General features: G+C 42.0%; 1 protein-coding gene across 2 annotated transcripts in view; it reads left to right on the forward strand.

Annotated features, from left to right (window-relative positions):
- Camkmt (calmodulin-lysine N-methyltransferase) overlaps nt 1-27,918 on the forward strand; it is a 353,466-nt gene that overhangs the window by 266,477 nt on the left and 59,071 nt on the right. For both annotated transcript variants that reach the window (XM_051175206.1, XM_051175205.1), the window contains exon 4: nt 26,981-27,041. In XM_051175206.1, coding sequence (XP_051031163.1) covers nt 26,981-27,041 — 61 coding nt within the window. The remainder of the gene's footprint in view (nt 1-26,980; nt 27,042-27,918) is intronic.

A 27,918-nucleotide genomic window follows, 5' to 3' on the forward strand; every position in this document is an offset into this window, starting at 1 on the left:
CTTTGTAATAAAGGCGTTTTTCAGTGTCATGAAGTCCTACTCATCACCTGATCCCATACCCTGATGTACACTCCCTACTCTTTCTTCTTTCTTTCAGAAGTTCAAGTCTAACGTTGGTATTTTTGATCCATTTGGAACTGATTTGCCTGCAATGTGAAAGAGAAACATCAAGTTTCTTTCTTCTACTGGAGATACTCAGTTTTCTGGCATCATTTACTAAAGATACTGTCTGTTCTCTACTGTGTATACAAATGTCCTTAATGATTAGATTCAAAACCTCTTTTCCCCTCAATCTTGTCAGTGTTTCATGTTACTAGCACTTTTCCTGCCAGCCTGGTTCCAGAGCTGCATCAGCCCCAAATAACACACAGAGACACTGTATTAAATATAATGCTGTTGACCTGTTACTAGTATTTCTTATTGACTAGCTCTGGCTTAAGTGTTTCCATGTAGTCTTATCTTCCCAGAGAGAGGATCCGGACCCCTTCCCTCAAGCCCCTACATCTTGACTCTCCACTACATCTCCCAGAATCCTCCTTGTCTCCTAGTCCCACCTGTCTTGCCTTCCTATTTGCCAACAGTGCTTTATTCATTAACCAATAAGAGAAACATATTTACAGAATGACATCTCCCATAATTTTCACACTGCTGATTTACCTTTTGCTAGAAACATGTCTTTCATGACTTCCACAATATTTTCTATTTCTGGTTTTCTTCTTGTATTACTTCCCCCTTCTTTTTTTTTTCCTTCCCAATAAAAGGAAATCAATTTTAATGATTCTATTGCTGTGAAGAGACCCCATGACTAAGGCAGCTCTTAGAATTTAATTGAGGGCTTCCTTACAGCTTCAGAGGTTAGTTCATATCATCACCACAGGAGAAGTACGATGGCACACAGGCAGACATTGGTGCTAGAAAAGTAGCTGAGAGTTCTACATCCTGATCCATGGGCAGAAGGCAGAGAGAGAGACTGGGTCTGGCACGGACACACTTCTTCCAACAAGGCCACACCCTCTCCACAATGGCCATACCTCCTAATCCTTGTAATCCTTGGTGACCGAGCATTTAAATATATGAACATCTAGGGGCCATTCATATATATATATATATATAAAACCCACACTAGGTATTATACTGAGTTTTCAAACACTGGCATGTTTTTGTCTCTTACCAATCCTAGGATATAAATATTGTTGCCATTTAAAATTGCATTATTCACTTCATTGTGATATATGCATGTAATGTAAAAAATTATCACCTTCATGTATTAATGTATTAAATGGATTTATATCATCTTACAACCTTCAGTGCTATTCTCCTCCATAGCCTGAAAGTCTATGCCCATTAAACAGCAATTCTTTATTCCTCTCACCCCAACCCTTAGCAGCCATCATTCTTTCTGCCCATATGAATATGGCTATCTAGGTATGCCATATAAGTAGAATCCTATAGGATATCTTTTTGTGACTAGCTTATTTCACTTAGCATAGTGTCCTCCTCAATGTTCATCCATGTTATACATGCATCAAAATGCCTTGCATCTTTTAAGACTGAATAATATGGTATTGCATACACTGTCTTATATGCTCATCTATCTATCCAGTACACACATTGTACAAATGGTGAGACTGTGGCTCCAAGAAGTGAGGAAATTCTCTGAGATTGCACAGCTTTTCCTGTGGGAAATGAGTGTTTTAAATTCTATCTTTAGTTTTACCATACCCTTCCTTATCGGTGTCTATCTGCTTTCATATTTTTAAGTGTTATCCATATAGGTGTTTCTTGAATTTATATCCTATTCAGAACCTTGGAACTAAATAGAGTTCTCTATTTCTGGTGGTCACTTGGGCCCTTACTCTCTGCATTGTTCTCTACCCTATCTCCATATGCCCCAAATTCTACAAGTCATGAAGCCTGACAGTTGTGGCTCACTGCCTCTTCTCTTGGCTCTCCCATCCTTGCTGACCCAGTATAAGTGACCCTGAGGTCAGATAGATCAAAGGTTTTAGTTCTACCTGCCCATTGACTGGCCTGGGAAGGAAGAAAGGAAGGAAGGAAGAAAGGAAGAAAGGAAGGAAGGAAGGAAGGAAGGAAGGAAGGAAGGAAGGTGTTGGGCTAATTTCTGACCTTGCTGGGCTTAGCTTCCTCCTCTGTGGTAGAGAGCCTTATTTATAGGGTACGTTGATCATTTTAGTAGGCACTAAGTCACTGGTAACTCTTTCTTTTTACTCCTTTATTGCGGTAAATAAGGATCAGGATAAACAAATAAGCCGAATAGATGTTTATTCAGGGAGAAATAACTTACAACCTAGACAGATGAACACCAGGAAATTCAACCCGATCCTCTCCTGTCCGAGTCACGCCAGAAAGAGAGCGCCTTCCTGGCCCCTCCGACCTCCTTCCTCAGGTCACCTCCGCCCATAGCTCCACCCCCCAATGGGCGTGGTCAGTGCTACAGAAGGACTACCTCACTACAATTCCCCTTTTAGTCTAAAGAAAAGATTTAGGCTTAATACAAAACTATATACAAAACAGTGAATATCTGTCTTCATACTTCTAGTTTATCAACCTTTTCCCCACATAAGGATTCATTTGCTCCCAGAGATTTTTTTTTCTTCTTTAGGAAACAAACTACTACTGCATTTTGCAATTATTTTATTTTACAGTGCTCTTGATTCTAGATGCTAATCAAAGGACACCAATTGTTGACCCTTTATATTTGAGTTTGGGATCTGATTTGACTTAGAATTCCCAAAACAATCTTGGAGGGGAGTACTGCTACTTCACCTCTTTCTAAACTACTGTTCTGCAGGAGGAGGAGGGAAGGGAAGGGAAAGGAGGGTGGGAGGGAGGGAGGCAGGCAGGCAGGCAGGCAGGCAGGCAGGCAGGCAGGCAGGCAGGCAGGCAGGAAAGCTGTATGATTTCAGCTGCAGGGATACCTGGTAGGAATTGTCTTGAGTTCTTGAAATAAGGTCAAGATCTCCCCAGCAGCCTGCCCTCCAGGGAGCTGTCCAGGGTAGCCAGGTCACATTTAGTGGCATCAAAGCTAGAAATGCCCCACACAGATTCTGAGCTAGCTGTGTTCCTTACCTAGCTGGTTTGCCAGGGCTCAGAAAACCTGTTGACAACCTCAGAATCCAAACCATCTCTAAGTGGCTTGGAGAAGTTGCCTTATAGCAATGCTCTTCCCATGACTTCTCACCTGTAACATTTGGAAAACAGGGACAGTATTGTGCTCATTTCATATTACACATCCAGACACAACTGTGCACATGATGCCATCATCATTGCTAGGCTCTCCTCGAGCTTGCTGTAGAGCTTGCTGGAAATCATGTGACTTCTCTCTCAGCAGTAGGTAGGAAGACCACCCTTGATACTACACTCCAATTTCAAGCTAGTTCAGACATGTCTACTGAGTGGCCAATCTGCCCAAACACTTGACTTGGAATTCATTACTCTTGACTCATCCTTGAGCTGGGTAATCATCTGGAGACTTGGTGCTTCACGGTGCCTTTCTTTCCCACAGCAGGGCTCACTCAGTTAAAGTAGATGATACCACTCAATGGCTTAACTGAGTCCAAGTTGTGTGCCTGTTTTGTTTTTTTCTCTCTAGCTAAGCCAGGCGTTGGTGGCACATGCCTTTAATCCCAGCACTCAGGAGGCAGAGATAGGTGGCAGGTGGATCTCTGTGAGTTCGAGGTCAGAGGCCAGCATGGAAGAAGGAGAAGGGGAAGGGGAAGAAGAAGAAGAGATACATGTAGTTGGATTTGAAATATCCTCCAGGTGTTTTTTCTTTGCATGGCCTACTTCCCCATCCTTCTTGGTCTCTCACTGACCCTGAAAGTGGCAGACTCTGATATTCTTGCACAAGGTTTTGAAAATGGTGAATCTTTCTGCTCTCTTTTCTTTCTGTCTAATTAGCTGTCTTGACCTCAACAATAGCACCTACTTCTTGGTTGTGTCCTTCCTCTTGCTAGTTTTTGGTTCTCTGGTCTCCACATTTAGTAGGAAGTCCCCCGAAATGCAGAAACAGAAGTTATGATGGGGTTGCTGTGGTGATAGAAGGGTCACAGGACCCCCTCCCACTCCCGTAGGATTCTGACACCCTAAGCTAGTTCGACCAACTGCAGTGGGAGCCAGGAGCTCAAGATGAAAGTATGGGCTCTGAAAGTTGAACTCAAGAATTGGAGGAGTGTGGGTAAATAAACTCTTAAAGAAGGTCTTAACTGGGGCTGGAGAGATGGCTCAACAGTTAAATCACATGCAGCTGTCCAACAGAACCTGGGTTTGGGTCCCAGAAACCACATCAGATGACTTATTATCACCTGAAATTCCAGTTCTTAGGATCAGACACCCCTGGACCCTTGCAGGTACCTGAATGCAGGTGCCATTATAGACACAAGCAGTCACAAACACAGAAGCATAAATTTAAAAAAAAAAATCTTCCTTTTCAAAAGAATATTATAACCCTCTCTTTGCCTTGCCCCAACGACTGGACATAGGAAGGTTAAGTTTTATAAATGTGACTCAAGGTTTTAGCATTCAGCACAGGACTGTGATGGTGTGACTATTGCCGCATTATCAGCCACCTCTACCTTGGGTCTCACTCCTAGGATTTGACTCAGAGCAGACAGTTCAAGAACAACACAGTGCCCAAACCAAGGGCAGTGGTCTTTGGAATTCTGAAAGGAGACCCATAAAGTGATGAACTCTTTGGTTCCCAGTCACTGCTAGATGGTTTATTAGTGTGTGTGTGGGGGGGCATTAGCCTCAAGGGGAAAGAAACAGCATTAGTGTTCTTCTTCAGGCACGGAAGTTCCTATTTAAGGAAAAGTAAATGCATAGCATGTACCATGTCAGAAAACTAATTTTAATGTTAACAATGAGTTGGCTATTCTTGTAGCTATGAGAAAAATATTCCAGCCTTCATTGCCTTTCCACAAATAAGTTGCTGGCAGTAAACGAGGTATGCTATTTCAGTACCAATTTAGCAATACCTCTGCTCTATTATCAGCAACATGCACAGTTGGTTCGTGGCAGAATGCAAGCCACTCTTGTCTGTGAATAAGCATCAGGCTGACTGTGCAAGACGATAATTGCTCTGCCTGCACCTCCTTTAGCACCTACTGATCTCCACTAAGTGGTTAGTAAAACATACTTTTGAAGGAATGTCAAGCCCTTCGAAAAATTTGAAGGACTCGGTTTTCGAATGTTCTTTTTCTCATGTTCAAGTTGGGGAAAGTTCACACAAAGCTACTACGCCACTGACATTAGCCCTAGCTAATGTCTTAAATCGTAGGGTGCCATTGTCTCTGAGCCGGACATCTCTTAATCACTTGCCTTTCCTTCTGCATGCACTGTGACCCGGGCTGGATGTGTTGGGATATCAAGTGACCGACTTCAAATGGATGGCAAATTCACTAAAGTGAAAATGATTGTGATAGTGCCTTCACGTCCCCCTACAGTGTATGTAAAACTGACTTTTAAAGTGTTTAGTGGATAATGGATTGTGTAAGGTCACTACTAGCCATGGCAGCCATGGCTATTATTTTCCCTTTTCATGGGAGGGTGCTCAACAAAATGAGATTGTCACAGTTTTTTTTTTTTTTTTTTTTCTTTCCTGAGGACAGCGACAGACAGTTAAAAGCCTCTTCATGTAAGGATGTTATTTCATAGACACCACTCCTGGATTATCCCCCTTCACTTTAAACTTCTGCCAGCTTGTACAAAGAGATAAAACAAAATAGCCCTGGTCCCAGGGGTGGGGAAGCGCTGGCCAGCTCAGCCTGGGTCCATGAGCTTTCGTTCTGATTAGTCACATGTGAGGAAAATTCACTTAGGCTGAGAGGTAAATTTAATACCAGTTATGTGCACGCTGTTCCCATCACAGCCATTTTCTCGTGATGCCACTTCATTCCCCCAAGAAGCAGGAAGGTAAATCGGTGGCTAGCCAGCAAAGGTGTCACAATGCATTAAGACCAGGACTCACTGCAGGGGATAATGGCTCTGATTGCTGTTGACTCATGTCTCTACCAACTGCCTCATGTAAAATAAGTGACATTTAAAAGACATCAAGATGTGAGAAGAGGCGAGGGAGAGAGAGAGAGAGAGAGAGAGAGAGAGAGAGGAAGGGAGGAGAGGAGAAAGCACTCGCGCCTAAACTTACCACTGGAATGTGCAGTTTCTTTCCACCCTAAGTGGTAGGAAATGATAACTCGACATGCCATGGGTGACCTGCAGTAAGCTTTTAACTTCCTGTCTTGTGTTTTTAGAGAAAAATCCGTAAAATTGCTTCTGGGAACTGCTCCAACATGTTATCATTTATTTCCAATTTAATTTCTTTAACTTTCATTCTTTTGCCCCGGCATCAGTCTATTCATCTCTTTAGAAGCTCGAGGCTGAATCAAGTTAGTCAGTGGTAGACAACAAGAGGCAGTCTACTTTCCGAAGGCCCATTTATGTCTATTTTTATAAAGAGAATCAAATTCCAGTTTACAGTAAGCATATGCTTCAGTTGACATCTGTTTCTAAGACTGGGTCGCTTTGTTTGCATAACAGTCGCCAATAAATAGCCTTGTTTTAAGTCTGCTCACTGAGTTGTATGTGGGTTGTTCAGCTGGGGATTTTTTGTCGCAGCTGATCCCCTACCGCTGATGGCTGATAGGAAAGGGGAAAATCCGAGGAGCCCAGTCCTGTTTATTAATGCAGATTTTAACATTCTCAATGAACCGCTTATCCAGTGTGATTCAGCAACCAAATCCTTATTTGTCCAGGAAGAGGAGGGGGTGCTCCTTGACATGCTGAGTTAAAGCTCACCAGCTTCCTCCTCCTCTTCTTTTTTTGGGGGGGGGTGGGGTGGGGTCAGAGTGGGAGTAAGGGAGATAGATACGAAGGACTGAGAGCAAGACCTTTTTTTCTAGCCAATTTGATAATTCAAGGTTACAATCATATGGAATCTTTAATTGGGACATCAGAACCAATGCTTAATGTTTAATGAATTCATTGGAAGCTAAAGATCCCAGGTATCATTAAAGTCGTGCGTGTTACCCTTCTGTGTAAAGTCTTGATGGTGTATGTGTGTGTGTGTGTGTGTGTGCATGTATGTATGTGTGAGTGTGTGTGAGTATGTATGTGTGTGTGTGAGTGTATATGTATGTGTCTGTGTGTGTAGGAGTGTATATGTATGTGTCTCTGTATGTATGTGTGTGTGTGTTTGATAGACCAAGATTAGCATCCTCCATTCATCTGGTTCTGTTGTGTTTTAAAGCATATGTGATTCCCACGCACATGGAGAAACAGGCTCTACATTAAAATATTCCCATGTGCTCATGTGACTGCCTTCAGCGTCGTTAACCACTAATTAAAGGAGCCACAGCTCATGTTGAGCTGCTTCAAATACAAAGCTAATCCACAGTCTCCATAAATCTGGCCTTCCTTGCCCTGCCCCTGCAAAGCATGTCTGCAGTTAAAAAAAAAAAAAAAAAAAAAATACTAAAGTCCAGAGATGGGGGAGGGCACTCTATGTGCCTTAGAGAGTAAAGCTGATTAACGGACAGTGTCCTTGAATTCTCAGTGTTTCTTAGGCAAGGTAGAGCCTTAATGTATTTGAAAACACAGTGTTTACTGACTTAAACATATAGAACTTTTCCCCCTCTGGCATTATTGTGTAATATTCAGTCGTCGTTTATGGGATGTGTAACATTTCTCAGGGGGATTTACATATCAACTCTTTGCATTGGAATGAACAACAGAAGCATGAAATGTATCTACTCCATTTACTCTTATCCATCGCACCTACTTTCTTTTTCCCTTTAATTTTTATATATGGTAAAAATTTCATTGAAGAGAGATTTTAGATGACAGGACTGTAATTTTAAACCCAATAGAAGAGGTGTAAGCAATTTGAGCTTAGCTGAGCATAATCTTAGGTTGTCAAGAAGAAACCCATTCTCCCCATGCTAATCAATCAGTGTATCACCAGCCAATCATCCCTTCAGCTTAGCATATATCCCAAGGTTTGATATATCTATTAACTGCCCATCATGCAGCTGGTCCCTGGGTGATGAGATTCTCCTATCTTGGCATTTGGCGGCAGACGACTGAGCTATCACAGTCCCAGATAAATACCAAAGTGGAGATTTCAATCCTGTTCCTGAGAGCAGAGACAATCCAGAAATACTGAAAATATTCTTAGAAGAGAATACACAGAAAATTACATTTCTCAACACTGTGGTGTGGGTGAAAATTGTATATATTACATGATTCTCCCTCCCCAGACGCAACAATGTAAAAGAGAATTACTCTTTTATTACGTTTGGAATGCCAGTAATCAGGAGAATTGTGGGGAGCTGCTAGGAACTCTTAATTGCAAGACAAATGACATGCAGATGTTTGAATAAGTAAGACTAATGACCGTTTATAATATATATACTTCCTGAAAACAAACAGAGGCTCAATTGCAGAAAGCAAAGCACACGATCATTGTAATTCCAGAGCCGGAGCGTGTGCCATGGGGACTGTGTATCTCTATTTTTGAAGATTGTGTGTTGTTTCCTGGCCTCAATTCAGAGATCTTGGTATTGCGTGAGCTGTGGCTGAGTTTATCTATAGCCACTTCCTCCAACTGTGTGCCCAGGCATGGAAATAGAAGCAGAGGCCAAAAATCACTTCAGTGAATAGCTAAATATCTGTGACCATGTGCAAACTGGAATGAGGAATGAGTCGTATCCTCTTTAAACTCCGATTTTCACCTCCAAGGTTAAAAAAATAATAACAATAATCATTCTCTCTATAAGATGCAAGCTCAAATCATAACATAATTCTTCCTTATACAGTTGTTCAAGTCACTTATTCCTGAAAGAAAATTAAGGTGAACTATTTGGGTACTGAAGCCCCAGCCCCAACTCAGCTACCAATTATCTGTACCGTGTGCTAAGCAAAACCCTTAATTTTTCAAGGCTCTCTTTCATAACTGGGGATTTCTCTGAAGTGCCCATGAAAAGTTGTAAGCAGTTATGAGATGCAAACAATATCTCATATTCTCCTACTGGGTAGTTTTTCTTGTCAATAATGGTCAAATTTTAGATTGCTACTATGGTATTTGCTATTGGATAGCAGAAGTAGATGAGAAATACATTCTAGCTGCAAGGCAGCACTCTGGAGTCAAAGCCGCCATTGTTTCAATCATCCGCTGAAGGTGGAGAAATGATGGAGTTCACGATAACATGAACTCTGCAGCTGGAGAGAGAAGGAAATCTCGTTTGTGTCCTGAGACATCTGGTGTGAGCCCATGGGGCCCCTGATGGCTTCTCCACTCTCAACAACTCAGCCCATGCACTCTGACCCCAACCCGCAAACACACTCGTGTGTCCTGGTGTGAAAAGGCCAGTGACAATACCAAAAAACGCTACAAGTTCTGTATCTTTCCCAACAGTAAGGTAATTGTGGTATCAGTTCAAAACAAGGTTTTGGTTTAAATAGTATATTCTGAAGGTGCTTCTCAAGGAGTTACGATTCTCAAGGAAAGCTGTGTGGGCTTAAGGTTATAAATTTTGTCCTGGCAAAGAGGAGGAGAGAAATAGCCAGAGAGTCATTCATTCTCTCTCAAGTCACTTAAAGGACTCATCCTGAGACACATCCCAGGTACCTGTGATGAGAGTCCTGTCTGCTTATAGGTAACAGCAGATAAGCCCAGATATCAGAGCCCATGACATAGGCGCTAGGGAACACAGATAAAGGACTGACTTAAAGAAAGATGGCCCATTGAGTGTGGAATCTGTTTGCTGACCTGGGAATGTGTTAGCATGTACCTTTCTGGCCCTGGGCAACCTTGCTCCTGAGAGTATCCATCCTGTCTTCTTGTGACTATTGTCCTTCTAGGTCTATAGCTTTCGTGTCTGGGTTCAAAGGCCAGTGAACATAGATTGAGTGTGATGAGACACATCCATACAGGAACTGACCTGTGGCTGTATTTGTGACATCGGGTCCTGAGTAAATACAACATAGAAAACTCCACAAATTGGTCTTGCAACAGGAAAGGAATTCGGTTTTCATTTTTGTGAGTTACAGGGTTTAGAACTGTTTACTAACACATGATTTTGGGTAGATCATGTAAACTGGCTCCAAGAAGGAAGCTCTGAGCACTCTCCGCTCCACAAGTTCATGTTCAAAGGCAATGAGGACCAAAGCAATAGGTCAGTTACTTTGTTTATAAAACATTGAAGGTGATAGATATGACAACCTTTCTTCATCAATATGTGATCTGTTTTTGCCTTTTGAAAGGAAAGGTTACATTATAACTTGGATGAAGACAATAGCAAAAAAGGAGAGAGGATGGCACAAAGAGGGGAGAATGGGAAAGAATTAAGGGAAAGGAGGAGGGGATTGAGAAAGTGGGGGACCCATCAGTCCTCAGGCTGTGCTGTCTGTTCCCTGGGTCTTGTCTGCATTTTAGCTAAGGAGAAGTATTAGGTATTTTAAGTGTGTGCCCAAATATCAGACACTAAGCTTGGCCACTAGTATAGCCAATAAGAGTCTCTATCCAAAGTCATTTTTTTTTCCTGTTGCTGTTGCTAGCCTTTGAGTCTCTGCAGGATCCTGGAAGCAATATGCTCAGCAATTAAGCAGTGGGCAGAGGAGGGGACAGACAGAGGAGCAGGAAGACAGGGTTCCAAACAAATGCTTCATGAACTCTCTAAATGGGTGAAAAATACTGACCTCTGACTTCTTTGTGGGTCTTAACTCATGCTGCCACAGATTTGCAACAGGGTCCATATCACACTGTGATGCAAAAGTATTAATTGAATAGGGCAATCCAAATTCCTACCTAGTAATGACTTAAGTAATATACTTCCCTGTTCAACAATGGAATAGGGACACTAAGGCTTCACTTGGCTCCAAATTGTTGTTTTGTGAAGTCAGATTTATTTTTCCTAAACCCTGAGGTATATGTATTTTGGGGTCCTGTTTTAGCTCTTAAATCTTCAATTATCTTCTTCAATTAGTTTGGGAACAATTAAGGGGCATGCAGATTGGTAGATGCTACCATTGTCCTTTAGTTTGAATCTGGTGGCTTTCTGGCAGGTAGCCTTCAATTCTCAGCAGAATGGCAAGCCCTCTTCAGAGCAGCACACTCAAGTTTAGACAGTTCGGGGATTTGAGAAGTAAGATGTTTACAGTGGTAGAAAGAAGGGAAAGCCGAGGTACTCTCTACCATCTTGCAGCATCTCTGTAAAGCTAAAAAGTATTAAAAAATAAAACATATATAAGGAAAAAAAAGCAGAATGTGGATGTGTTTCACAACTAATATGGGAATCGGGACGTGTTCTAGAAAGTTTTTTTTTTTTAACATTTGTGCAGATGCATACCTGTTTAAGCTGATATCCCGAGATGCTACTGGCTAATCTAACAGTGATGTTTACCACCAGACAGCTCACTTATCCAGTGTTCGATCAGAAAAGGGAGGGTTAAGAATTATGTAACTTTCAGCCGGGTGTTGGTGGCGCACACCTTTGATCCCAGTACTCTGTGAGTTCGAGGCCAGCCTGGTCTACAGAGCCAGTTCCAGGACAGCCTCCAAAACAATACAGAGAAACTCTGTCTCGAAAAACAAAAACTAAAAGCAAAACAACTATCTAACTTCTTGGAATGCACCCAACACTAAAATGAAATGATCCCCTAGCATGCTTTCTTCCCAGGCTCACTGTATCACAGTACAAGTTGTCTCAAAGTTTATATTTTGTGCTACACTTGCTGCATGGTGTGTTCGTGTTCTGTGAGAGTATCTAACAGTTACTGTACAATTAGAGGCTGTCCAAACAAAAGTTAAAATCCCAAAACTTTCTCTCCGAAGTGTGGTAATTCTTGGCTAGCCAAGTAAACAGTTTGACATGTGTTTCAACATGATTCAATTTTTTTCAATCAGATTCATCTTCTTTTAAAGGGATGTCTAATGAAGTGTGTGACTGTGTAATAGCGGAGACAGCATTTGATTTTTAATTTTTATGTTAAATAGCTTCCACTGTGTTGCATGCCCATTTGAAATTACTCAAATAAAAGGCAAGTGTTAAAATATGCATCGGTAGAACTGAGCTTGCAACCTTGTTTCCCTCAAAGTTTTTGTGTTTGGCTTCTCTCCTGAAGAGTCTTGAGAGGGAACTGTGTCTTCCCTCTAGCCCATTGTGTGTGTGTGTGTATGTGTGTGTGTGTGTGAGTGTGTGTGCACATGTGTATGTGTATATATGTGTGAGTGTATGTATGTATGTGTGTATGTATATGTGTATGTGTATATATGTGTATATATGTGTATATGTGTGAGTGTGTGTATATGTATGTATATATGTGTATATGTGTGAGTGTTTGTATGTGTGTATATGTATGTGTATGCATGTGTATGTGTATATTATGTGTATGTGTGTATATGTGTGAGTATGTGTATGTATGTATGTGTGTATATGTGTATGTGTATATATGTGAGTGTGTGTATATGTATATATGTGTATATGTGTGAGTGTGTGTATGTATATATATGTGTGTATGCATGTGTATGTGTATATATGTATATGTGTGTATGCATGTGTATGTGTATATATGTATATGTGTATGTGTATATACGTGTAAGTATGTATGCATGCATATGTGTGTACATGCATGTATGTATGTGTATATGTACATAAGTGTGTATGTGTGTATATGTGTATGTGTATATATGTATGCGTGTCCATATATACACATGGAGTAAGTATTCATTTGATGGAATAAATAAATAAATGAACTCATATTCAAATGAATTGCTTCCACTTTGACAAGAAATAACTGAAGGACAGCCTCTTGGCCTGCTCTCTTCATGACCCTTCTTTTAGGACATCCTCCCAGTTTGGTCTGGCTCTTATCATTGCTATCATTCAGCTACACACACACCTTTCAAATCTGTGAAAAGTATTTAAAAGAAAGAGAAATTGTTCATGTTTCAAAACCTATTATAATGCATTTTCAAATATGTCAGACACATCTTTGTTAAAATTAAACCAGGGATTGGTTTTGAGCGAATAGCCCTATATCCTTACCGGCGCTGTGGATGGATGCATCTAAGCTGCTTATTATACTGATGGGTTTTGCTGCTCTGCAGCAAATGAAAACAGGCAGCTGCTTCCTCCATCAAAGCAAAAAAGGCAGCCTGAGTTTTTATTAACCGAGTGTTCATTTCTTCTATTGCCAAAATTCTTACACAAAACAAAAGAGCAGTTTTAGCACGTTATTGCTTAACTAGACATGAACAACTGACAGCAAGTGATAAGCCTGTCTGCTTTTCACAACTGGTAATCATTTTTGGAATAGATGTTTTAATATAGTTGAATATAAATTTTGTAATTTACATCTACAATGGTACGTAAATTTATAGATCTAGTTTGTTACAGGAGAACGAGGGCTATAATCACAAAAGGTTTTTCTTGGTGTTGTTTAATTTTTAATGACTATTTGAAAACTGGGGAAAGAAAATGAAATCAAATTCATTTCTTAAAAAAAAAAAAAGTGTTAACGACAATCACGCAAGTTGGTTGGAGACATTTGTGGAAGTCCCTGACTGAGCGACACTGCTGTGTTTACTGTCAGGACGTGCTTAGCACTACATTTCCACATTAGTTTGTGGTGAGACGCCCAAGTTTGCTCAGCAGCAGAAATTTCTGGGGAGCAGATCATCATGTTTCCTCCATATCAATGAATAATGATAAATGGCGAAGCAGGCACAGCAGAGCCCTAGCCATTTTGCACAGCTGATAGTCTCTTTCTCTTTCTCTCTCCTCCTTCGTCTCCTATTTCTCCTCCTCTTCCTTCTTTTCTATTCTTCCCCTTCCCACCCTCCCTTCTTTTTCAATCTGTATATCACAAATGTACTTTCAAGTGAAATGGCGTTTTAGGCTTTGTTTAAAGTGGGGTTATCCTGAACCTCAATAAGATGTGGCCTTATTTACCAAATCAATTTGCTGAGTAGTGTTTCAGGTTTTCAGAAGTTGCTAATAGCAATTTCTGCATTGAGAAGGGCAGACACCGGCTAGGGATATGGGTCAGTTCACAGAGTGCTTACTTAGCATTCACGAATCCCTGAGTCCAATCTCCAGCATCATATAAATAGGTAGATGCACTTGGTATGTAGAGGCAGGAGGTTCAGAAATTCAAGGTCATCCTTAGCTGCACATGTTCAAGGCCAGCCTGGGTTGTGTGAGACCCTATTTCAAAAGGAGAAAGTGGGGAAACACTCATCCCTCTTTCCTCTTCCCCACAAAGAAATGATTATTTCTAAAGGCTGTAAGAAGGAGAATTTGGAATAAGGCACTGTTGATTAATATGTTCAACTTTCACACAACATGACTTTTTAAAAAAAAAATTTAAGAACCAACAACTCTGTTGCATAACAGGTCTGACTCCAAGGCTGCTTCATACGTGTTTAGGAACTTTTCACCCACAGCATGTACCCACCTCCTCAGTGCTGTTTTCTCTTCTAGAACTTGTGCATACGTGTGTAGAGTACCCATTCCTCACTGAAACATGTGGCTTCCTGTGTGTTTGCAATGGGACCACAGTGTTTGCCTGGAAGAAAGATCAAGCTAGAGTCCACAATAGGAACCCACTTTGCAAGTCAGGCATGGGTCATTGGTGACTCCAGAAAGGAAGCCCAATCTTCGTGTCGTGGTTTGCCATGGTGTGTCCATGTGTCAACGTGGCCAGGAAGCCAAAATAAGAAACAACAGCAATTATGATCAACACTTCTTTCCTGTGTCTCTCTCTGCTTGATGAGTTGCTCTTACGGCTTTTCAAGGGGAACGGGATGGTGCTACCCAGCAGAGCTCCTGCTGTTCCGGGACATCCAGCCCAGCGGGACTTTGGGGAAAGGAGTTATTTGAGGACAACTTGGCAAGAACAGCCCATTCCTCCTCTCTTCACAGCAGAAGGGATGCACTGCTTCTGAGAAAATCGAGGCCCACCTTTCATCTTCCCTCCTGCTCGGAGCTCTTTGGTCTCATTCTGTCCTAGAAGGGTTTCTTCTGGTACCTGTGACCAACTGTTCTCCTGGGGACCCAGGTAGCTCTCACTGGAGGGAGGTCTCCCCTCTGCTTATCTTTTCTGCCCAAAGGGAATTCTTATTACACCACCAAGGAGGAAATCTCCTTGAGAAAAACATCCATCGCAGGAATTTGTTCAGTTTGAGAGAAGGAATGCTTCGCTCTAAGAAGGGTTCTATTTTTAACATGTTCCATTCTCTAAATCAAAATGTCACTCTTGTAGTCCATAAAGAAACCACTATCATCACTTGTCAATTAAAAGTTGAGCAAGAAAAAGACTTCCACAACTCTGTTTATACAGCTGTAGATCAGTTCTTCTCTGAAGCTGGCGAATTTATTGGACCAAAACACTTCTGATTCAGTTAAAACTGATATGTGTTCAAGATTGACTTACAGGACCATTTAGAGCCATCTGAAAGATTCCCAGTAGAGGTTTGCATTCGAGTGCTGGCACAAATACAATATTTTAACCAATCTTATTTCTTGAAGATGTTACAGGCTCGAGCCTACTGATAACCTCGGAAACTTTTATCTGAGGGTATACACAAATACAGTGCCTTCATCCTGGGGCCTAGACTTGGAAGAACCTTAGAAATGACTTCAACCTGTCCCTTTTTTATTCTTGATTGACCAGAGTTCTAAAATTAGTCATTGGCAGCCATGAGAATTAGGAACTGGCCCTCTTTCATTCCCTGACCAGCTACCGTTCGAAGGTGTCGCACATAGGATGGGAGTGTGGCCCCACATCCCAGCCAGACTGCGTAGTCTCACTGTCGTTCCACGAGCTTCATTGTGCCCTTTCTCTTGTCTTAATGATGGCACATGACTTAGGGTTGAGCAAGATGATCCATACAAAGTGCACAGCCCAGGATTTGGCAAGTAGCAAGTGTGCAATGAGCGCTGCCTCTGCTCTCTGATGGTAAGCATGTGCTCCTGTCTCTCAGAAGTGGGTCTCACCATCAGTCCCTTTTCTGACACCCGTCCCCAAACATCAGAGCCACTGGGGGATGTTGGTGGAAGACTGTCTTCCCTTCTCTTCCTTCCTGCCTGGTTCCTTCTGTCTTCTCTCCCTCAATGGGAATCTCATCAAAAGGTATGGTTCACGTCTCACCACCTCTTAAGTGTAGGCCATACCTATAAACTTGTATTGCGGTCTTAGAAGCATTCAGGGTTGAAATCCTCCTGATACCTCCCTCCGTGGGCTCATTACTGGTCCTTCTATATAATTCTGACAATTCCCCCAGGAACACAAGGAGCAAAGCCACAGCCCGGTTCGCATGGCCAGCCCTTGGTTCATCACACAGTGGGAGGCAGCAGATTCTAGATGTTGCGAATAATGGTTCTAGAGTCACCGAGGCCACATTCCAACTCTGTGACAGAGTATCTATCTGACATGTGCCTTGATGTTCTCCTCTATGTGATAGCTCTGGATAGTATCAGCATTAAAGAAGTGTTAGAACGTCATCGGGCAGGTCTCCCCCTGCTCCCCACTACTGTTCTGGACTGCACAGGCACTCCCTCCCACCCACATCTACCTGTGTTCTCTGTAATGTGTATTCACAAACTTAGGATGGCTTCTATTTGACCCTTTATGGTATAACGTGAGCCTGTCAGTGTCATAGAGCAGGAAAGTAACTGCATAGCAAGTGTTTGCACACACATCATATGCATATACACACAGAGATGCATAGATATACATATATATAAACACATCCTATACATATACATAGATATGTACATATGTGTATATTTGCATATGTATAATGTAATGTATATACATACATACACGTGTGTATCTGTACTTATATGTACATTTGGAATTCCTGTTCCAGAGAAGTTTCAGAGTCCAAGAGTCAGGGCACATTGATTTTATGTGTTATTAATCAAGGATGAGACTCTCTTTGAAGGTTCCATATAGATGCCCTCAAGATTGAATAGAAACATTTCAAATTAGTAACAGCACAACAGCCAGTGACCATGACTTCTACCATCTATAATGAATCTGGCGTGTGCCTGACCTTATTCTAAGTGCCTTATGTACATACTCATTTAGTCTTGTCAGCATCCTGGAAGTGGTGTTTCTTGCTTGTATTTAGCATATGAGAGATTTGAGGCATCACCCAACAATGCCTGCTGAGGAAGGAGCAGCCCTACCTGATAGTTTTCTGTTTCATTGCCATGTTTTGTTTTCCTTACAGCATCAGTCAATGCCTGAAAATATATTTATTGTCTACTGCCTCTATTGAAGCTCTTTAGGGAAGGGTTGTCTTTTAATTACTACGATAGCCTGGCTTCTAGATCAGACATGGCTGTTAATAACTGCATGTTCTATGAATGAACGAAGAGGCTTAAAAAGGTTAAGCACCTTGCCAAGGTCACAGATACATAAGAGTGAGTATTCAAGATGAACTTCATGTGACTCCAGAGCATGAAGCCCTCTTTTTGTATTGTAGTTTTTATAGGATGAGGGCCCCCTGAATATAATCTGACTGAAGCCTATCACTTTGCAGATAGGACTCAGAATCTCAAAAAGGTGACACTGTAAGTCCCAGTATCTCTTGGTGTGTTGATGTCACAGCACAGGCCTCCCTGGCTGGTGTTTAATACACCGTGAAATCAGCCACCTCACTTCATGAAAAATGGGAAGGAAATCCTATATGCGTCTGTCCATCATCAACCCAGACCAGAGCCCCTACATATAGCTCTCCAATATGTCTTTTTCAGCATGCTTTTAAAATAAATCTCTAAGCATCACCACTAACCATTATCTGACTATCAGTTCTTGCCTGGATACCCATGGTAGCTTTCCTCCTTGTTTCCGCCTGCCTCCTCTCGCCCCTCGTCAATCCATTTTCTTTAGAGTACCCAGAATTATCTTCTAAAATATAAGTCAGATCCAACACTCTGTTGCTTAAACCATTGCATGGCTTTTTAAAGGATGATTTAAGATGTTAGTATTATCTTTGGTACCTCTGTGACCTGGTCCCTAACCACCCCTCCAGCCTCATCTTGTCCTACTCTCTGCCTTTCTCCTAGGATAGAGCCCTACTCCTAGAACATCAAGACCTCCCCCTCTTCAAAACTTTATTTCATGGGGCTCTCCTCTGAAGGACCACTCTGTCCATCCTTGTTTTCCTCTTCTTCTTCTGTTTTGCTCCTTGTCCCCTAGAATCTCCACTGTCATGGTAAACTGTATGGGGAAGCATCCTTTTTTGAGCTCTTTCCAGCCTCTTCCCAACTAGGCGGGGTGCCCTGCAACACTCTTATAACTACCCTCTACTCTTCCTGCATAGCGTCTATTGCAGTTACAACTGGCACGATAGGGGACGTCCTTTTGGATATATGCTTTTCTTATTGGTTGATGAGTGAAACACTGGTTGGCCAGTAGCCAGGCAGAAAGGCTAGGCAGGGCTACCAGAGAAGGAGAATTCTGGGGAGAGGACACAGAGAAAAGCCTCGAGGAGATGCCATGTAGCTACTGGGAAGATAGGACATGCCAGGTGTTCTCTGGTAAGATAAGGCCATGTAGAAATACATAGATTAATAGTCATGGGTTAAAAATTAAGGGAGAGCTAGCCAGTAAGAAGCCTGGACCATCAGCCAAACACTTTATAATTAGTATAAGTGTCAGTGTGTTTATTTGGGGCTGAAGGACAGCGGGACCAGGCAGCAAAGAAACACCATCTGCCCTGCCACGTCAGGGTTCCTTCTCCAACTAGTCGGAGTCCCCAGTACCATCCTGTCTTATCCTCACATTGATTCCAAGATCTGAACTACAGTGCTTATGTAACTAATGTTTTGGAGGCATTTTGTAGTCTTCTTGGTTCCTGTTGTGGGCTGACCTATCAGTGTCAGGAGAAAAATGTGGGTTGGATTAAAGGAAAAGGAAAGACAATACAAACACTGAAAATGGCCTAAGAAATGTCCCTACCCGTTCCCACTGAAGCAGCTCTTCATTCTGTCACATTTACCTCTCTCTCTCTCTGCCCCCCCTCTCTCTGTGTGTGTATGTGTGTGTAACTTTTAAAAAGCCTTGCTAAGGCTCTAGGCTGATGCTCCAGGCTCCTTTACTTCAGACTCCAGTGTACTGCACACAGAAATTTTGTTTGAGGAGGTAGACATTGGTGCTATTTCAGTAGATATCAGATGATTACAGCTGTGGGAGCTAGCCACATTGTTTCCACAGAGTTAGTACCCACTATTAGGATGGGCAGAGAGAGCCAGCAGAGGCTGTCTGTCAAAACCTTTGGACTTCTCACTTCTGTGAACTATGAAGAAACAAAAAGCCCTCAAAGCCCTGGATACTCATGTAATCTAATTTTAGGATTTGTTCAACCACCAGCTCAGTGGTGGATATGTTGGATTCTAGGTTAACCATAACACTCAGCATTTAAAACTTTTGTTGTTGTTGTTGTTTTAAGACAGGGTTTCTCCATGTAACAGCCCTGGCTGTTTTGGAATTGGCTTTGTAGGCCAGGCTGTCTTCGAACCCACAGAGATCCACCTGCCTCTGCCTCCTGTGTGCTGGGATTAAAGGCATGTGCCACCACTACCTGGCTTAAAACAATTCTAAAGTAGCTTCTTCACTAACAATAACAACAAAAGTAGTTGCATGCTTTATAAATCTATCGTCAACTTTCCCTGTTGTTGTCACTATACAGACAGCTCTGTGTGTGTGTCTGTGTGTGTGTCTGTGTGTGTGTGAGAGTGTGTGTGTGTGTGTGTGTTGAGATCTGGCTATTGGCTGTCTGCGATCTGTCAAGTTCAATAGGTACAATTCTGATAGACACATCTAGGAAGCCAAGCCTTTACTGGAAGGAAAGTGTGGTACACAAAAGTGTAAGTACTTTTTTTTCAAAACAGCAAGCTCTAATCTCAGTTGGAGGCTGAAGCAAGAGAATTGCTGGGAATCTGAGCCAGCCTGGACTACATAGTGAGTTCCACATAGTCTTGGGCTGGTCTCAGATAAATAAGTGAATATTTTTAAAATGTCCCTCTTGTTTAGCCAGTGCCTTTCATGGAGCCCCCATGTGTGAAGGAGGCCTTTTCTTCTGTGAAGTAGACTCATCCAGTTTTAACAGAGACCACTAAGGAATAAATTATCTGTTCCTGACTAACACTTAAGGCAGTGGTTCTCAACCTTCCTAATGCTGCGACCCTTCAGTATGGTTTCTTGTGATGTGACCACCCCCAACCATAAAATTATTTCATGGCTACTTCATATCTGTGATTTTGCTACTGCTGTGAGTCATAATGAGAATATTGATATACTGGATATCTGATGAGTGACTCCCAAAGGGGTCGTGACCCACAGGTTGAGAACTGATGACTTAAGGGTCTGTCTTCTCCAGTGACATGGATTTTGGAGAAGATGAATTCTAGAATACACTGCTAATTAAAATATTGTGGTGCATTTATTTTTAGATCAATAATTTAGCTACTTTAGATGTCAGCATGGGTACTGCTCTGCCATGGTAGCAAATGTCAGGAATATAGCAAAAGTGTCGATCATTGATTCGTAAATCCCTGCAGTATTAGTGAAATATTAAAATCTTGGGATACTAATCACTTGACTGGTCTTGGCTTGCAAGTGCTTCTAAAGGTGCTTTAGCACTGCTCTGATGAGCCTGACTCGGTTCCATGAAGCCCTACTACTCACTGCTCTTCCGAAACGCTCGCCAAAACCCCGCCATACAGAGCTTAAAGAATCTGTGCTAAAATCTGCATGGAGGAGAGAAGAAGAGTGGTCGCTGTGTGTTTCAGGCTGTGGCCCAATCCTACAAATTCATGTGCGAAAGAGGATAGATTTCAGGGTTTTGGGAAAGCATTTATTAAAGTAAGTTCCTTTGAGGGGCAAAGAGATGGCTGGGCAGTTGCCAACCCCTCCTCCTCTTCCAGAGGACACAAGTTCCATCCTCAGCACCCAAGGGAGGCAGCTCACAACCACCTGCAGATTCAGGCCCCGGGAACCCAAGTCCCTCTGAGGGCAATTGCACACACATGGTGTAACTGCACACAAACAGATACCCATGCATATAAATAAAAAATGAAAATAAGTCTTTAAGGTTTATTGAAAAAAATACTTAAGAACACTATAAAGTTCCATTTTTAGGAATAAATTCACAAAGGCAATAGAATTTGGGAGCATATAGCAACAGTGCTGGTTTTGAAACTGGGAGGTAAATGGTTGAGAAGTCATTGAGTTCAAAAATGGGGAAACATTTTTGCTATCTGTCACATTCCTTCACATATCTGGTTATTCATTTTTCATTAAATGCAATGTGGGAATATAAAATGCTGATTGGAGGTGAAAGAAGTTGAGAAGGGGGTGGGTGAGTTCATGGGAGAAGGGCTCAGCCTTAGCTCTGCATAAATTCACTTCATCAGTCCATCCTACTTTTGGTAAATACCTTATTAGAAATGCAAACATATGGAGCCTGGCGGTAGTGGCACACACCTTTGATCCCAGAACTTGGGAGGCAGAGGCAGGTGGATCTGTGTGAGTTCAAGGCCAGCCTGGACTACAAAACAAGTTCTAGGACCGGCTCCAACAATACAGGGAAACTCTGTCTTGAAAAACCAAAAATAAACTAGAAGTACAAACATACAGCATGTGGTTCTTTGTAAATGGCTTCCTTCACTTAGTGAGCTTTAGAATTCTGTCCATCTTGCAGCATGTGTCAGCACTCCACCCATTGATAATGCTGTCATTAATATTTTACACACTTTTTTATATTTTTTTTTAAAGAAGTAGAATTCTGGACTCATACAGTCATCTAAATTTAACTACTTAACATCCTGAGCAACTGCAAGACAGTTTTGCAAAGCTGCATCACTTTACATTCCTACGTAACCTCCTCGCCCACACCGTTGTTTTCTGACGTTTTTATGATAGCCACCCTAGTGGTGTTGAAGTATCTTGTCTTAGTCTTGACTTGTAATTATACTTTAAAATGTTTTATCGTTATTTCAAATGAAACAACAGGCATTTGCCCCAGCTGTTGCTTGCCCACCAGAAGTAGCTAAGGCCTAACTGCTAAACATGCCATGTACACACTTTGATTGTGGGGTATAGAGAAGTCAAGCTGGGACCAGGATCCAGCTCTCATGGTGGCAGAGGGTGTTGTTACACAGGGCTGGGGCAGGAGTGCTGCCAACAGTCTTACTGCAGCTCCACTACTGAGCAAGACGAGCAAATCGATGACAAGGGTGAGATCTGAGGCCTGCTCCTCAGGATGGAATCCAAATCCACCACTATATCCTGGTCAAAGCTCATGGCTGTGAAAGTCATAATAGGTCCTAGCGGGGGAGCTACCACGACTATTGTTCTGCTAAAAGAACATCATGTGCCTATTGGCCGGTGGCTAGGGCTTCTTACTGTCTAGCTCTCTCTTAATTATTAGGCCATAACTACTAATCTATGCATTTCTGCTTGACCTTATCTTAGCAGAGAACGCCTGGCGTGTCCTATCTTCCCAGTCTCTGCATGGCGTCTCTCCCTGTTGGCCTGTCTCTGCCTCCTCTCCCCAGAATTCTCCTTGTCTCATAGCCTCACCTATCCTTCCTGCCTGACTGCTGGCCAATCAGTGTTTTATTCACCAGCCAATAAGAGAAACAGATTTATGCATAAGGACATCCCCATCATGTGCCCATCAAAGTAGCTTAGTGCAAACTAGATTAGCGCAGCCATTGCCTTTGGTCAGAAAAGCTCCTCTCTACTGTGGGCAACCAGAACTGCATGACTCATTTGTAGCCAACGTGCTGGCCACTTGGGATGCTCAGCCATGAATAGGTCTTTTGTATCTGTCCCTCCAAGGGCCACTACAGAGCTGGGGCAGGAAGAATGTAAGGGATAGAGAAAGGTGCGAAGCCAGGTGTGTTCTCTTCAGAACTTGACATTGCACCCTTGATCTCTCAGAAGGTGTGATTACTGGGCCTGTGGGCTTCCTGCCATATGGGGAAGGGGAACTGCAGAGGTCTGCAAGAACCTATGGGCAGATAAATAGCGGGGAGGTGTTCACCTCCACCCCTGATTATCTGTGGGGACTTGAGAGAGGGACATTCTCTTCTGTGGTGTAGCCGCTGATGTTCCTATGAACAATAGCATCCTGTAAGTAACCTGTGGGAAAACTCAGCCTCAATGGGCCCGAGAGCCAGCCTAGCCTGATAGTAAGAGCATGCACAGTAGATATTTCCTGGCAGCCAGCCTAGGTCTGCCAGAGGGCCTTGACAACATTGAGAGATGATGTGGACTTATGGACAGAGTCCACATCACCTCAGCAGGTGACAGCTCAGTGGATCTCCTCCCCGGGGGCAGGGTTGGGTAATATATAACGCTTCCCCTTTCCTGGAATAAACTGAGCTTGTTGTTTCAACTTGTTCCCAGTGCCTGTGTCGTTGGTGTTGTGCCTACTTTCCCCCACCCTAAGGGACACCCTTTGGGATCCTGCAATGGAAACCCTTGTGAACCTCACTGAATCCTCAAAAGCTAAAGCAAAATGAAAGTAGAAAAGGGACTAGAAAGAATATATCTCCAGTAGCAGAAAGGGATAGAGGGTAGATGGGGGAGGACCAACCAACTTGTATATATGTGTGAAAATGCCGTAATGAAACGTATATAATTAGTAAATAGATAAAGCCTTGTCTTGGTAGGGTATTGAAGAAACAAATATTCTTTGAAAATTGCTTGTTACTGCATGTGTATGATAGAGAACATGTATACCTCAGGGGACAATTCTGTGGTGTTACTTCCCAACCCCCTTCATTTTTACATATGATCCACAACTTAGGTCATGAGCCAGCCCAGAATGAACATTCTTTCTGGGGACATATGGAGTGTATAAAATTCACATGTCCCGTACCCTAAAAGCTTGGGGCCAGAGGCATAGATTTGGAATCATTTTAAATTGGGGGATATTAACACATACATAATATCTTGAGGATGGAGTCTAAGTGTAAACACGAAATTTCTTTGCTTAATATGTATTTTATACAAGTCTCCTGAAGTTGGTTTTATATAAGGTGTTTAGGGCAGCTTTGTTTTGAGAGCATATGTGGAATCTGTCATCATGTGGCCCCTCATGAAGTTTCAGATTTTGGAGTATTTTGGATTTCAGATTATGGATGCTCAACCTGTTTATCAGAATATGGACTATGCCCAAGTTTTTTTTTTTTTTAATGATTTCTTTATCTGTATTTTCTATAAGTGAATATTTTATCTACATGTGTGTATTGCAGCATACGTGCCTGGTGCCCTTAGAGAAAAGAGGTTGCAAACCCTTGAACTGGAGTCAGAGATGGTTGTAAGCCATCATGTAGGTGCTAAGAGTTGAACCGCAGAACTCTGCCAGAGCAGCAAGTGCTCTTAACTACTACTGGGCCTTCTCTCCAGACCCTGTACCTGATTTTTGACCAGATATCCCATCTCTAAATAAGGGGGGGGGGGAAATATGTTAGGAAAAGGTATTTCCTTCCATTGCTATTTATAATCATATAATATTACAAACTTTGAACCCAGCTTAACTGCCTAACAAGAGGAAATGGGTTAATCGGATGCTGACACACATGGAAGGGTGTGGGCCATCGGTACAAATGACCCAACCAGAGTGTGCGCTCTGCGCTATGGAGCCTTCCTACACCTGAGTGAATGGGGGCAAAATCAAGTCACTGGGTCCCTGCATGAGAAGATCCCAACTGGGTGAGATACCTTCATAACTAGAAAGGGTTTTTGGAGTGATGTCTGAAACATTAACAGTGATTATATTGCTAACAGTAGAAATTTAGCCTTTTGATCTTTGTATTTAACTTAGTTTTTAAAAAAAATAACTGTAATTTCTCAAAAAATATAAAACGAGTTGAAAAGACTATGCATTTTAGAAGTCACATTCATTCTTCAGTGGGGCTTAAGTTTTACTTAAATACCTTTCCCCTATCATTACTTTTTAAAAACCTCACAGCCATGTACTCAGGGCATAAAGAAATCCATTCTTGGGTTGAATACACCCACTTAGCGAGAACACTGTCTTGGCTCTTCCTCCGGAGAATTTTATTATGTACTTTGGTCTTTATGGAGTTCTTTTTGTGTGGGGATGTACAAGGTCTTATGACGTTGGGATCCAGACAAAACAATGGTAAAAATGGTTCTCCATCTGTCCCAACTCGTGGGGTAACCGCTGTAGTCCGCACATATTCTCTCTATCTACTGTTCTATCCTTTGCAACCTGCTTTTCCTTTGTGTTTATGATGAGCTGGGAACTCTTCGAAGTCCACTACACATGTGTCACTCATCTGACCCACACAGCCCTCCTGTGAAGTTGATGTTGCAGTCTATACTTTAGGGATGAAAAGCCCAAGTCACAGAGATTAGGTAACCTATCCAAGGTCTCTGAGCTAGCAAACAGCAACGCAGGGACTGGAGCCCAGACGGTCTGCTTTCAAGGCACCTGTGATCTTGACTGCTAGACTCTCCCACCTGTGTGCCTGCCCTCTAAATGTGTTTCCAAACACCTCTCATTGCTCTTCCCAGTCCTTTCCCGAGTTGTCCTCTACAATGGAAATGCTGGGAGGCTGGGGTGGTAAAGTTCATCCTGCTGGGCTTTCCTGTATTAGGTGCTTTCTGGAGCCACCTCTTCCTCTTCATTAAGTCGTCCACCCACTCTCTTTGGCTACTTTTATTCCTTTCACATCTTCTTCTCTGAAGTGTTTAGATTTCTTCTGTTTAGATACATCTCGGGATTAAAATCAAGTCTTTTCAACGTGTCTCACTTTGTGTTGACTGCTGAGACATGACCGATCTTTCCCAGGGCTATGGGGCACACAGGAAGGATACCTTGTCGGGGATGGAGGTGTCCCCAACTGATGGCTAAGGTTGATGGCTAAGGTTGATTCTTTGGAGGAAGCTGTAACTTTAATGAGGTTATAATTTATTCTAGTCATATCGAAGGTGATGTAGGCTCATTGTAAAAATTTTGAAAAATACAAAAAAACATGTGGAGGAAAAAAATTAAAAGCACACATAATCTGACAACCTATGACAACCCCCAGTAACTATGACTTCCAACAACTTACCTGGAAGCAATTCATATCCATTCTTGAACTATAGGTTTCCTCAGTAAATGTGTAAATGGTGATTTTAGGAGATGTCTCTCCATGCAGTTTAGTGCCTAGGAATACTGTTTGACTTAAAGGCATGCCAAAATTGGTGAAATTAATGTCTCCCTAATTGTATACTGCAGTTTGACATTTTAATTAAAGAAATGAAGGAATTTTGAATATTTTAAGACATTAATATGAAAAGGTATAGAAAGATAGAATGAAGCTGGGTGGTGGCTGTGGCACACGCCTTTAATTCTAGCACTCAGGAGGCAGAGGCAGGCAGATTTCTGAGTTCCAGGCTGGACTGATCTACAGAGTGAGTTCTAGGACAGCCAGAGCTGCACCCAGAAACCCTGTCTCAATGCCCCCCCAAACCGATAGAATGACCTTAGCAGTTTTATTTGCCCCTTAAAGTAAATTTTTTTCCATTCCTTTTTTTTTTTTTAATCCTAGCAGGAAATGCATACATAGTGAGCCTTCAACTTCTGTATTAATTTGCATAAGTATGATGACGATCCATTTGAACTATCATCAACCTTTAACTTTTGATAGCTGTCACATTGGTTGTTAATAGTTTTTCTGTTTTATTGTGATTAAACCTTAGCAAACTTTATTGAGGCTGTCTTGTTGTCACTCTGGGGAAAGGTCATAATGCTGGCCATTATACAAATAACAACCAAGGACACTCATGGTCTGGTGAATGGCAAAGAGCCACCATGTTAAGTTTGGTTTGAGCTGCAATGGCTTGTGCCGAGCCTTCATTTTTAAAAGCTAGTCTGGAGGAAAAAGACTGTCTAATTGCAGTATCTCCTCTCTTGTGTTCCCAGGTATCTGGCCATCTGAGGAGGCTTTAGCTTACTACTGCCTCAAGCACAGTAATATATTCAGGTAAGAGCCATACTTAAAAGAGATTTGTTTAGCCCATCGTGTGTATTGAATCTGTGTATTAAAAAAATGGCCTGCTCTACAGCCTTCAAGCTGTAAACTGTTGAAAGGAAGAGGGAAAAAGTCCCCCCATGAACACATGTTGCTTCTGAAAAGGGATCTGCATTGCCTTCGGGTGCGAACACTGCACAGCGAGCTTCTTGCTGTATGTCAAAGGCTTTTGATTTTCACTCAAGGCATTTTATTTCGCTTTGATTTGGGGGAAACAAAAGGGAAGGCGCAATCAATCCTTGCTGATTGTGAAGGTCAAAAAAAAAAAAAAAAATCCCCACAATAAACACATTCTGTAACTTCTGCTAGGGAAAGTCACTGGCACATTTGATAGATGCCTCATGGCTATTACTTGGAGATGTTCTTGTTTTAAAGGCATTTCTTGTGTCCTTGACAATATGTATAATATAAATTACTATACTAAAGAAATCAATACCCTCAGCTGTTAATATGTGTTATGTATCAAACCATGGATGAGTTTTAGGAAAGGAGAGAAATGGCTCTTTATTTAAAAAAAAATTCTGGAGATCTTTGGTACAACTAGAAAGTGGAGGGTTTTTTTTTTTTTTTTTTTTTTTTTTTTCATTTTAATTGTCATTTTGAGAACATCCTATCTATACTTCCTGAATAGTCTATTGTGTTTCATAACAAGCCATTAGTGATCTTGATGCTTTTTAACCATATGTTCTTACAGGATTGGGTTGATACCATGTAATTTTTGAAGCTCTGTGGGTCCATACTTACCAAGCAGTCTGTGATTGCTTTGAATAACTAAATGCCCATCGAAATATTTCCTAACATGAATGACCTCTTTTACCCCCCTCCCCAC

Source organism: Phodopus roborovskii, unplaced genomic scaffold (genome assembly GCF_943737965.1).
Source record: "Phodopus roborovskii unplaced genomic scaffold, PHOROB, whole genome shotgun sequence".
NCBI lineage: Eukaryota > Metazoa > Chordata > Mammalia > Rodentia > Cricetidae > Phodopus > Phodopus roborovskii.